This window comes from Littorina saxatilis, linkage group LG9 (genome assembly GCF_037325665.1).
Source record: "Littorina saxatilis isolate snail1 linkage group LG9, US_GU_Lsax_2.0, whole genome shotgun sequence".
Taxonomy (NCBI): Eukaryota; Metazoa; Mollusca; class Gastropoda; order Littorinimorpha; family Littorinidae; genus Littorina; species Littorina saxatilis.
Window position 1 is genome coordinate 41,366,424 of NC_090253.1, and position 11,496 is coordinate 41,377,919.

The window sequence follows — 11,496 nt, forward strand, 5'->3', positions numbered from 1 at the left end:
GTGAAGAAAAAAAATACGATGCAATCAATTTTAAATCTGTTTGCGAAAATTTGATGTTAATGACAACTTTAATGAGTAAATTCATTAATTAATTTGTAAGCCTCCAAGGTGAAATGCAATACCAAAGTCCGGCCTTCGTCGAACATTACTTGACCAAAATTTCAACAAAATTGGTTGAAAAATGAGATCGTGACAGTGTTGCCTGAACTTTCACAAAAAGTCGGATATGACGTCATCAAAGACATTTATAAAAAAAAATGAGAGAAAAAAGTCTGGGAGTCTGGGGATATCATACCCAGGAACTCTCATGTAAAGTTTCATGAAGATCGGTCCAGTAGTTTTCCGAGTCTGAATCGCTCTACACACACACACACACACGCACACACATATACACACACACACACACACACACACACACACACACAGGCACACACGCCACACCTTCACTCGATTCCCAGTCAATGTTATAATATCCAGCTCAGTAAGAAAAGTGCACGACCTCATTGACACAACTTGACGGCACTTCTTTAGGTGCATGTGCCCTAAAAAGCAGCGATTGGTGCGCACAACTAATTATAGATTAGCTCGTTGTTGAGAAGGGAAGTCACTCTGTTCACTGCCAAAGGAGGGAAACGGTGCGAGGTTTTTGTTGAGCCCGACAAGTGATTTAGAACTTCATTTTCTTCGACTGTTTGAACCATTCTGTGAGGGTATAAAATATCTAGTCTGTTTGAGTTACTAATATTACCAAGCTTCATGCATTAGTTTGATTGATTTCATGATTATGTTCAGCTTAGCTGTTATCTGTAGAAAAAAATAAAACATAAATCCCTGCGCTTAGAACTGTACCCACGGAATACGCGCGATATAAGCCTCATATTGATTGAAAAGAGTTTCTGTTGTGCCTGGAGAGGGTTTTGATTCACTTTCAGAATCGTTGTTGACTTGTTGTAGCGTATGGCGAGAGTCTGTGTTCATCAGACAGTTGATGAAAGGCAATCTAGACACTGAGAAACTAGAAGAGACCGTAAGGGTGACAGTAGTTTTGACAGATGGTATGCATGCAAAGAACTGTATATGGAACGGTTTGATGGCTAGCTATGAAAGAATTATTCAACACCATTGGTTGATACTATTACTGCCAATGATATCAAAAAGATCATCTGCATTGGGCGGTAAACAGCCATGGACAGCCAATCAGATTGGCAGCTGCTCGTGTAGCGAGCATTTTAAAGGCTGCCATATACGTAGTGTTCATTAATTAATTCACATTCTTTACATGTGCCAATAATGTTATAAAACTGTACCCCCTAAGGGGATATAATAACGATTGGCTGTAGCTTTCGAACACAGAAAAAAATTATTTCAGTATTGCAAAGTGGTGTTGATAGTGTCGAATGTAAACAGAACAGTCTCAAAGTGAAAGTGGATGTTTTCCGGAAATTGCGAAGTTAACAAGAATACAGAAACTTTGCAGGAAGCTTAATTTATACATTCCCGCAACGATGGGAAAAGCCCTGGAAGTAATTAAACTAATTAAATAGGACTATATGTCAGCCTTTAAAGGCATGCTCGCCTTCGTTTCTCAAATCCTCGCGTTCTTCGTAGCGAGAATTTCCCAAGAAACAGTACTTCCTCGCCCCAAGTGCTTCACTCGCCAATTCTCACGTTAAAGAAAAGGGGAAACAGGATGCCCACTTAATGTTCGTTGTGGGGTTTACATCACAGGAGCCGATTTCAGCTATAAGTGACGGGTGGAGTGGACATTGTCATTTAAAAAGACCTATTCATAAATCGTACATGGTCGTGAATTTTCCAACAGTTTGTCAGTGAGGCTATTCCATTGTATGACGGTGTTTACAGACAATGAGGATGAGTAGAACAGTCTGTCATGGAGTTGGGCACTTTGAAACATCAGCTTTGTTTTTCATTCCTTTCTTTATGTTTTAAACAGAGAACCACACAATGTCAGGAAGAAGCAAAGTGAACAGCAGCACAACACCAGACAGACGGACTCAGTACAAGACCGGCGGCCATGACTGGAAGGAAACATATCGCAAGGTAAGCTGGGCAGGTATGCACGAGTCAATGTTAGAGTAGACACTTCAGTCCGGGATAAACCCTATTGAGGGTAGAGTTTATTCCGGACTAAAGTCTCTAACCTCAACTCCTGCATACCGGCCCTGTAAGCTTAAAACCTACAAACTTACCACAAGCTGTGTTGGGTCTATAGTCGTGTGGACACTACATAGAAGGAGAAATTACGACTGTAATTCACAAAATGCAGCAATACAGTAATAGCTCCAGGTCTAACCTTTCTAACATTATGAAGTTTGAGCACATGAGGTTTTAAAGTAGAGAGAGTCTTAAAATGGAGGGTCTTAAAACAGGTTTCACTGTATTCATCAAAAGAATTAACTTTTATTAAGTTAACATCTGTTCTCTTTCTACACAAACCCTACTTAACCCCTTCACTGCCACAGTATAACAGCATTATATCCGAACGGTCTATGGGAAAGAACTGTGTTTAGAACCCCTACAAGTACTTGGACAGTGGTTACCTCCCATTTAGTTTTCAGAAATGTCCTGAAATGTTGTTGACACAAATCCCACGTATGAGATACGGTTATGGGCGTAGGACAAACCGAAAATGACCACGTATTACATACGGGGTGGGCAGTGAAGGGGTTAAACAATAGAGTGTAGAATATTCTACACATGTTTGATGCTTGGGTGTAAAATGTACATGTATACAATTCATGCCCAAATCAACAAATAATTTAAATAATTATGTGAAATGGAGTATATGTCTTTCAATCATAATTCAAGTCAAGCCCTATTCAAGTTTCATTATCTTCACTCAGATCATGATACACTTTCAGAAGTTTATTAATTAATTTTACATAGTTGCACAGTTGCCAACGCTCGAGGGCGCCGGGTCATACCTAAGACTTTAAAATTGGCAATCTAGTGGCTGCTCCGCCTGGCGTCTGGCATTATGGGGTTAGTGCTAGGACTGGTTGGTCCGGTGTCAGAATAATGTGACTGGGTGAGACATGAAGCCTGTGCTGCGACTTCTGTCTTGTGTGTGGCGCACGTTATATGTCAAAGCAGCACCGCCCTGATATGGCCCTTCGTGGTCGGCTGGGCATTAAACAAACAAACAAACAAACGCTCGAGGGCTGAAGGTTGATGTCTCTCACAGACCCTCTGTCGCAATTAATTACTTAGGTGTTTTATAAGGCTTGCTAACAGTAACGTTCAGCGACAGGCGCAGTGGCTTGGTGGTAAGATGTCGGCCTCCTAATCGGGAGGTCGTGAGTTCGAATCCCGGTCGCTGCCGCCTGGTGGGTTAAGAGTGGAGATTTTTCCGATCTCCCAGGTCAACTTATGTGCAGACCTGCTAGTGACTTAACCCCCTTCTTGTGTACACGCAAGCACAAGACCAAGTGCGCACGAAAATGATCCTGTAATCCATGTCAGAGTTCGGTGGGTTATAGAAACACGAAAATACCCAGCATGCCTCCCCCGAAATCGGCGTATGCTGCTGAATGGGGGGGTAAAAACGGTCATACACGTAAAAATCCACTCGTGCTAAAAACATGAGTGAACGTGGGAGTCTAAGCCCATGAACAAAGAAGAAGATGAAGAAGTAACGTTCAGCAAACTTGGGCTTTACATAGTATGTCAAGTCTTTAAAAAAAAAAAAAGGCGACAGTGAATTTCAAGTCAAAATATAGATCTTTGAACAATCGCACTTGTACAACTACAAGTAAATACATTGATTGATTTTTTTCTTCAGCGGTGCCTGCAACGTCTGCGAGAAAGCCGGAATGAGCTATACGCTAAGCGGCGAGGAATTGGCGGAGCTTCCCAGCCCAGCGACTCAGAGGGAGAGCGAGAAAGCGACAAGTTTATCAAGATGCTCATGTCCACAGAACTGAAGGCGCTCAAACAGGAAGAGGATGTGGACTGTGAAGTATGACTGTGTTTTAAAAAGAAATTTGCTTTTAATCAGTGGGTTGGTGTTTGAAAGATGGGCGTTTTTCTGTGTAAAAGATGGGTAAGCTTCTTTATAGCTTTCATGGTATACTGGTAATTGGAAAAGTGATTTTGGAAGAAAGAAAGGAGAGTAGTAAGAAGGCTCGAAGGGAGGGCATCTGCTTTTCATTGAAACAATGAGGTAAATTTTGTGTTCTTTTTTTACTGACTGAATTCTCTTTTAAATCTTGTAAGCTGCAGTACCACACAGAATGTGTTGATCAGTAATTTTGGGTATTTCACTGTTTAAATCTTAATAATCTACTAACGAAAGGAGAATTTTTGTGCAGAGATATAATATGATTAGTGATCTATTGATTACTATGACTTATTACCATGAAAGTGACCGTTTTTTGTGTGTGTGTGTTTGGGGGGTAGGGAGGCTATTCTTCTTTATGAATTACATATACAGCAGTCCCTCTCATGAACGGACACCCTTGGGACATAGCAAAACTGTCCGTACATTGCAGGTGTCCGGTCATGGGAGGGGTGACCACACCACCCCCTCCGCCATACACTCAAACAGAGACACACAAACAACAGGATTGAGTCTATGCTAATCACTTCTTGTGGCTACTAAACAATAACAATAAACTCCTAATACTTCTTTAAACGTTCTGTAAAAAGGATTTGTATGAAAAGTGTTGAAAAGAAGAGATAAAATAAATCCTCAAGGCAGTGAACACACTCACCATGCACTGACATACGAAAGCAGCCACACAAACACAGCACAGAGGAGGTGTGCAGATGCTTTGAAAGAATAAGCTTGAAAACCAGTTTGAAGAAATAGCAGCAGATAGAGCTGCATGTCATAGTCATGTAATTTATTTTCTTCTTGTCTGGCTTTATTGACTGCATGTGGCATGGCAGTGACTTTTCACTCTTCAGTCGGAAATACACAGTACATAACACAGCTCCCACTCTCTCTCACTAATGCCTACCCCAAGCCGTGACAACTGATGCTTGGAAATTGTGTGGAAGAGTACACCTCTCTATTTCTCTCCAATGCTCTTCCTGCTGACATGTAGTGACACCGGACACCCCACAGAGTTTAGCCAGCTACCCCTCCACCCCCCTCCCTCTCTCTCACTCCCTCCAGCCTTGTACTGTTTGGGGCTGTGGCCAGAGAGGCCAGCTGCACTGTTCACTCAGAGCAAAACCAGTTGACTGTGTCGTAACTTTTGACAAAGCAAGACAACTGAAGGGTTCACAGATTAGGCAACCGACTCACTGGTCAAGGCTGAGGGGAAACAAGAGTATCTTGTCACTGAAAGAGGTTACACACAGACGCACGATGCTGAGAACTGTGGCCGTTTTTCACTCTCTTTCGCTCAGGACCTTCATCGACTGTACATGTGGTTTCTGTTGTTTACATCCAATAGACAAGAATAAAGAGCACAGTGCAGTTTCATGTTGGCATCTTCGCATGTACTCCACTCCTGACCAAAACTCCCCTCCCCCCACCTCCCCCCCTCTCCTGAGAGGGGGGGTACACGTGCACTCAAGTTATCGGTGACTGTCATCACGCCATTGCGGCTGTGATCTTTGTACAAAGAGCCGGACTGCTCTGTTATCGACTTTGTTATGGTGTACATTTGACGATGGTCTGTCCGTACATTGGAGGTATGACCTGCTGTTGGGACCGAAAATGAGTGTCCGCGTCCACGTTTTGCAGGTGTCCGTTTAAGGGGGGGCAAATATAGAAGGAAAACACTCCGTGCCGAGCAAATGTGTCCGTACATGTCAGGTGTCCGCTCACGCCGGGGGCCGTACATTGCAGGGACTGCTGTACTAGCAGGGATGGCCAAATAGTCTGCCTGGTCGCCAGGAGTGAGAACTAAAATCCGCTGGGCTAGTAGTAAGAAGTAGTAAAATATAATTTTTGATGATTAATGAGATGAGGATGTACATGTGTATAATAATGTCATTGTAAAGCGCTTGGAGCTTTTAGGTAAGCGCTCTATAAGTTTTCATTATTATTATAATGGCAACTCGCCCGGCTGGCCTGTGAAAATTCTGGTCCAATGCAACACTTTTGGTTGTAATATCGAGTTTCAAAGCCCCCAAAACACTGCAGATGCAGCAACTGTTGTATGTACCGGGCCAGCAAAATTTTTGGCGGGCAAGTAATTTTCTTGAAGTAACTCGCCTAGTAGGCGAGTTAAAATTTTGAGATTTGGCCATCCCTGACCAGCGTTTGTTATGTGTGATTTCATTATGCAATGATCCAAAAACAGACTGCTAAAGTTCCTAAATCCAGATACAATAAACAAAAAATATGATTGTGTTTTATCTTATAATTATTTGTCAGTCTGTCCACTATAAAATCCATTGGGTTGGTGTACATGTACTTGTAAATGTCTTTTTGTGTCAAAAATGAAATGTTCTATTAACTTACATTTCTTGTGGTTTTTTTATTCTTCTTTGTACAATGATTATGTTTTCAGATGGATTTCTTTGATCCGATGACAGGAGAGATTGACACAACGTTAGCGCTTATCGAAGAAATTCAAGAAGAGATGAAAGCGGAAGGTGAGTTTCGGAATATAACTGTGGACAGATCCAGACTATTTAACCACTTAATTCTGCCACTGGTATTTCTTAGAAATTATTTCACAAACAAGAAAGAAAATGTCTAACCACTTGTGTTCATGAAAGTATGGAAAAAATGTAGACTGAGCAAGCTATTTGAGAGCTCTGGTTGTGTATTTGGTTGATTGCTGAGATTAAAAAGATGTTTGTCTTACAAAAGTGTCATAATAGGGCATGTCGTTTACCTCGAAGAAGAGGCATGGTAGTGTTTGTCTTGAAAAAAGAAAATAAACATACAAAGCACCCTTTTAACTTAAAATCACTCAATTTTTAAGAGTACCGTATTTGACGGACTACAAGCCGCGACTTTTTTTTTTTAAAAATCGCATTGCGGCTTATAAAAAGATGCGGCTAAAACGTTACCTAAACTTGAATAGCATTCATCTAATGGAAGTCGCCGCGGATTTTCATTTCGCTCGATTAGCGATTACCGGTACTTTATTAGCTCTCTACTCAAGACTCGGCGCTTTTTTCTTTCTTTCGCGAATCTTCGTTTGTCAACAAGTCGTCGTGACAAGATAGCGTACAGAGAAACACCAGATGTATCAGGATCTCGCGCGCGCGAGATTTCGTTTTTTTGTGTCTCGCGATAGTTGGAGGAGCGAGAGCCGCCATGTTGTGTTTTCGTCTGCTCGAAATGTGCGCAAAAGTCGTAAATCATCTCAAAAAAGCTTATTCCGGGCGGGACTACATGTGTGTGTTGGTTACAAATTGTGTGTGTGATATTTTTCTTCAAACTTTTTCACTTTTCTTCTTTGTTTCACTTGTTTATTCTCGGGGCCGATTTCGCCAAATACCGTACTTTCGTTTGACTGGTTGTTTTGATTGATTGACACGATCTGATTATATTTTTTTCCACGGCAGCTAATATAGTGACGCGGCCTATACGTGGCTCGTCCCAATTTTTTTGTTAAAAGTCGGGGGTGCGGCTTATAAAACGGTGCGTCTTGTAATCCGTCAAATACGGTACCCCATTTTAAGACACTGCTTTCTCTAACATTCAGTTCACAACCTCAGTAATTTTCTGATTAATTTACGATTAAATTCTTTTTATGACCTGATTTTCTCTGATTTTCTGAGATCTGAAAAGGGGGATATCACTGTAGCAGGCTTTTAATATTGTACTTTTTTTGTTAAAGGACAGTTGTGTGCATGATCAGTTTGGGAGTGAGAATGGAATTAATTCCATAGTGCACATCCACTTCATGTTTTTGTTGACTGTGTGTTTGTTTTCTGTTGTTTTTGCTTGACAGAGGCCAAGCTTGTGGCGGAGTACGAGATCTTTCAAGTCAGCCTGCAGAAAGAGGAAGCCGCTCTGTCTAGTGCCATTGAGATGCTTAACACACATCCCATATGCCCTGTTTGTGCAAAGTAATTGTTTAAACCTTAAGATGCAATGGGCTGGAAAACTCTCCTTCGCAAGAAATGACTATCTTCCTGAGAAAAATATGCCAGAAGAAAATGAGCGAGATTCAATTTCCGAGTTTACCTCCACATCTATATTTCAATGTTCCAGGTGCCCTAAGAGGCTGTCAAATTGCTGTGAAATTGTTACATTTGGTTTCTGGAAGGTGTGCATGTGCGTGAGTATGTGTGAAGGAAAGAGAGGGTGTGTGTTTGTTGTGTGTTTGTGAGTGAACACAAACAGACGTCCGAATTTTTGGAATGTTCAGCCTTGGTATAGATCTTTCAGTTACGAAAAAAGTATTTAGTTCCTTATTACAGACAATTTTTCTTTCTTTTTTTCTCCAGGAATCCATTGATGGAAAACAAGGGTGTTATTTTCTGCAAATGTGGGGTGCGAATAGACACTGAGGTAAGAGTTGCCTCTCTTTAGTCATAAGTTGATACAAAAACATGGACAGTTTCAATGTGAAGTCAAAAAAATGTCATATAAAATTCTATTTGCTATGTGGGTAGATGAAAACAGGTGGCATTTATGTGTCAGGGTTTGCATGTCAGAGTAACATGAAAGTGTACATGTTATGTTCACAAATTAGACTGACGTACCTTTACCTCACATCTTCATTGTTCATACATGTAACACCAAGAAGACAGTGGTATATCTCCAGAAGTGGAGGTAATAAAGTATCAGGTGGAGGGTCTTCAAAAAATGTCATTTTTGTGTAAATATTAGATCAGTTCTTAAATTGACTCTGGGTATTTTGATGGACGAGGAGGAGAAGTGCCCCTATGATGCAAACACTTATGATTTTGGGGTGGAAAGCAATCATGGCAGAAATTAACAGTGAGCTTTGATGAGTATATTTTTCAGCAGAAACTAGATAACAGCCACATTAGTTCTCGTTATTCACTGTGACGCCATGATAGTTTGCTTCCACTACTCAGCAATGTGTCTGTGCCTCCCTGTTTCAAAGGGACACAACTCTTTCACAGCTAATTAAAAACCAACAGGGTTATTTCCGGACATCATCTATTAAGTGTCGCTCCAAAAAAATGATTTTGTTGACAGCAAGACGGAATCAGTCTGGACTTTGTCGGTCAGCAGTTGGAGGACGCCAAAGAGTTGCATGAGTGTGACGGTCAACCCATCTTTTCTGTACAGGACAACTATGGCATCAGGAACCTCCTTATGATTTGTCAGGTCAGTCTTTGCTGTGGGTCATTTTTTTCTGTTTTGTGAATGGTCAATGAACTAAAGTTTCTGATTTTGGAGTTATTTTTGTGTCACTGTTATGTAGTGTATAGTTTTGGAAGCAACCAAAAATGGTCGTGGAGGGAGGTTGGGGGGGGGGGGGGGGGGGTGTATTCTTCTATGTCCTCTTTTGGCCCTCGATATGTCCTTTGGAGAAAGCAGCAGAAATAATTAGATTTCACTAATGGTCAGGTTGAAGTAATTTTGTTAATTTTGTTTTTCTTAGTGTAGCAGCACACACACACACACACACACACACACACACACACACACACACACACATACACACTCTATCACTCTCTCACACTCACACAGGATATGCACACTCCACGATTATATGAGACATCTCATCCAGTTTCATACATAAATCACGCAGAGATTGTTAAGTGGCAAGTACAGTGGAGCCCTCCTTTTGAGACCTCCAAACATCAGAAAAAAATCAGGTCTTGAAAAGGAGGGAGTCTTAATTAAAATGGGGGTACACTTACAGAGGTTTAGAACAGAAAATCCGAGAAAACAGGGTCTTAAAAGGGAGGGGATCTTAAATTGGGGGCTCCACTGTACAACGAACCTTTTATTTCCTCACAGAAATGCGACTTCATGTACATTGTCATCTGATGACCCCTGCCTCCACCATGAAAAACCAAGACTTCAGCAGTGAGACTAAAAGGCAGCAAAGCAGCTTTAACAAAAAGCAAGACATCACCATGCAGCAAATAGATGTTTGGAAATAACTCTGTCGGGTTTGTTTGGGTTGTTGACCGGCACATTGGCCGAGTGGAGAAGACATCGGCCTCCGGTTGGAATCCAGGCCACACTTGGTGGGTTAAGGATGGAGATTTTTCCGATCGCTTTTCCAACTTATGTGCAGACCTGCTGTGCCTTTATCCCCCTTCGTGTGTACACGCAACCACAAGACCAAGTGGGCACAGAAAAGATTCTGTAATCTATGTCAGAGTTCGGTGGGTTATAGAAACACGAACCTTACCCAGCATGCTTCCACCGAAAGCGGCGTATGTATGGCTGCCTGGATGGCAGGTAAACCAGGTCATACACGTAAAAACCCACTCATGCAAAAACATGAGTGAGTGTGGGAGAGTTTGAGCCCATGAACGAAGAAGAAGAAGTATGGGTTGTAAAAGATTGAATACTCTTGCTTTTATGGAGTCAAACTTTCCCATATGACATTATACTATAGGCCAGTCACTAGTGAGGAATGTGTCTGGATTAGGTGTTGAAAGCTTGCCTCACTAAAAGCAAGAGTATTCACTCTATCACAACCCAAACAAACCCCACAGAGTTGTTTCAGGAGTTACTCTATTTTCAATAACAAGGTTGTGGCAAGCAGTCGTGAATGCTTGGTGAATGCATAATAGTGCAATTGTTTGTTTCTTTCCTTTTCAGAAAATGTTTTATTGTTTTCAACTTTAATATTCAAAGTCGTATTCATGGTGACTTACTACTGGTCCATGGCTGCATGTCTGTGCAATCCCTTTCAACATTGTGGGACTGAGTTGTGGCCCTGGAGTTAAACAGATTTTTATGTGCCTGCTCGTGGGGACCTATTCTACCTGAACACATTATACAGACATGGGACTGGTCCGATTTTTATCGGAATTCCGATATTTTCCTTAGCTCACAGACCATTCTTGAGATCGATGCAAATTCGTTGAGAAAAAAGGGGGGAGGGGGGTGGTGGTATGAACCGTTCAGCTGAAGCTGTCTGCGTCTAAAGTCAGTGCATTCGCACCCCAGCACTCGCGTGAACCCATAGGTGGTGGTATGAACCGTTCAGCTGAAGCTGTCTGCGTCTGAAGTCAGTGTATTCGCACCCCAGCACTCGCGTGAACCCATAGCAGTATCATGGGTCGCGTTTGATTGGCTGTCGATCTCCGACGATTATCGCCGGGGCTTAATTATTCACCGATGGCGGTTTGTGGGTTGTTTTGATTGGCTGCCGATCTCCAAACGCCGAAGGTGAAAAAAGGTAGCATCATGGCGTCTGGATTCCGTATTGTTTTGTCGGCTGTGGAAGCTCTTACGATCGACGACCAAAGTGTGAAAAACAAGTGGAAAGCCAACTGGCTGTCAGAAGAAGTGACTGTCACTATCAACAAGAAAGAAAGGCGCCAGCTCATTGGTGACAGTATCGCCAAGATATCCATTCCCGGTCAGGCCGTGTGCACGTGGTGCGACAACGGCCACTG

The 11,496-nt window shown here is 42.0% G+C and overlaps 1 protein-coding gene across 1 annotated transcript; it reads left to right on the forward strand.

Moving 5' to 3' along the window:
* Positions 1-616: 616 nt before the first annotated feature.
* Positions 617-11,072, forward strand: LOC138976106 (RPA-interacting protein B-like). The gene is made up of 8 exons (XM_070348927.1): positions 617-704; positions 1,955-2,061; positions 3,803-3,979; positions 6,489-6,573; positions 7,887-8,004; positions 8,386-8,449; positions 9,107-9,238; positions 9,878-11,072. Exons 2-8 carry the CDS (start codon positions 1,966-1,968, stop codon positions 9,905-9,907), a joined length of 702 nt encoding a protein of 233 aa, XP_070205028.1. The 5' UTR covers positions 617-704; positions 1,955-1,965; the 3' UTR covers positions 9,908-11,072.
* The last annotated feature ends 424 nt before the right edge of the window (positions 11,073-11,496 follow it).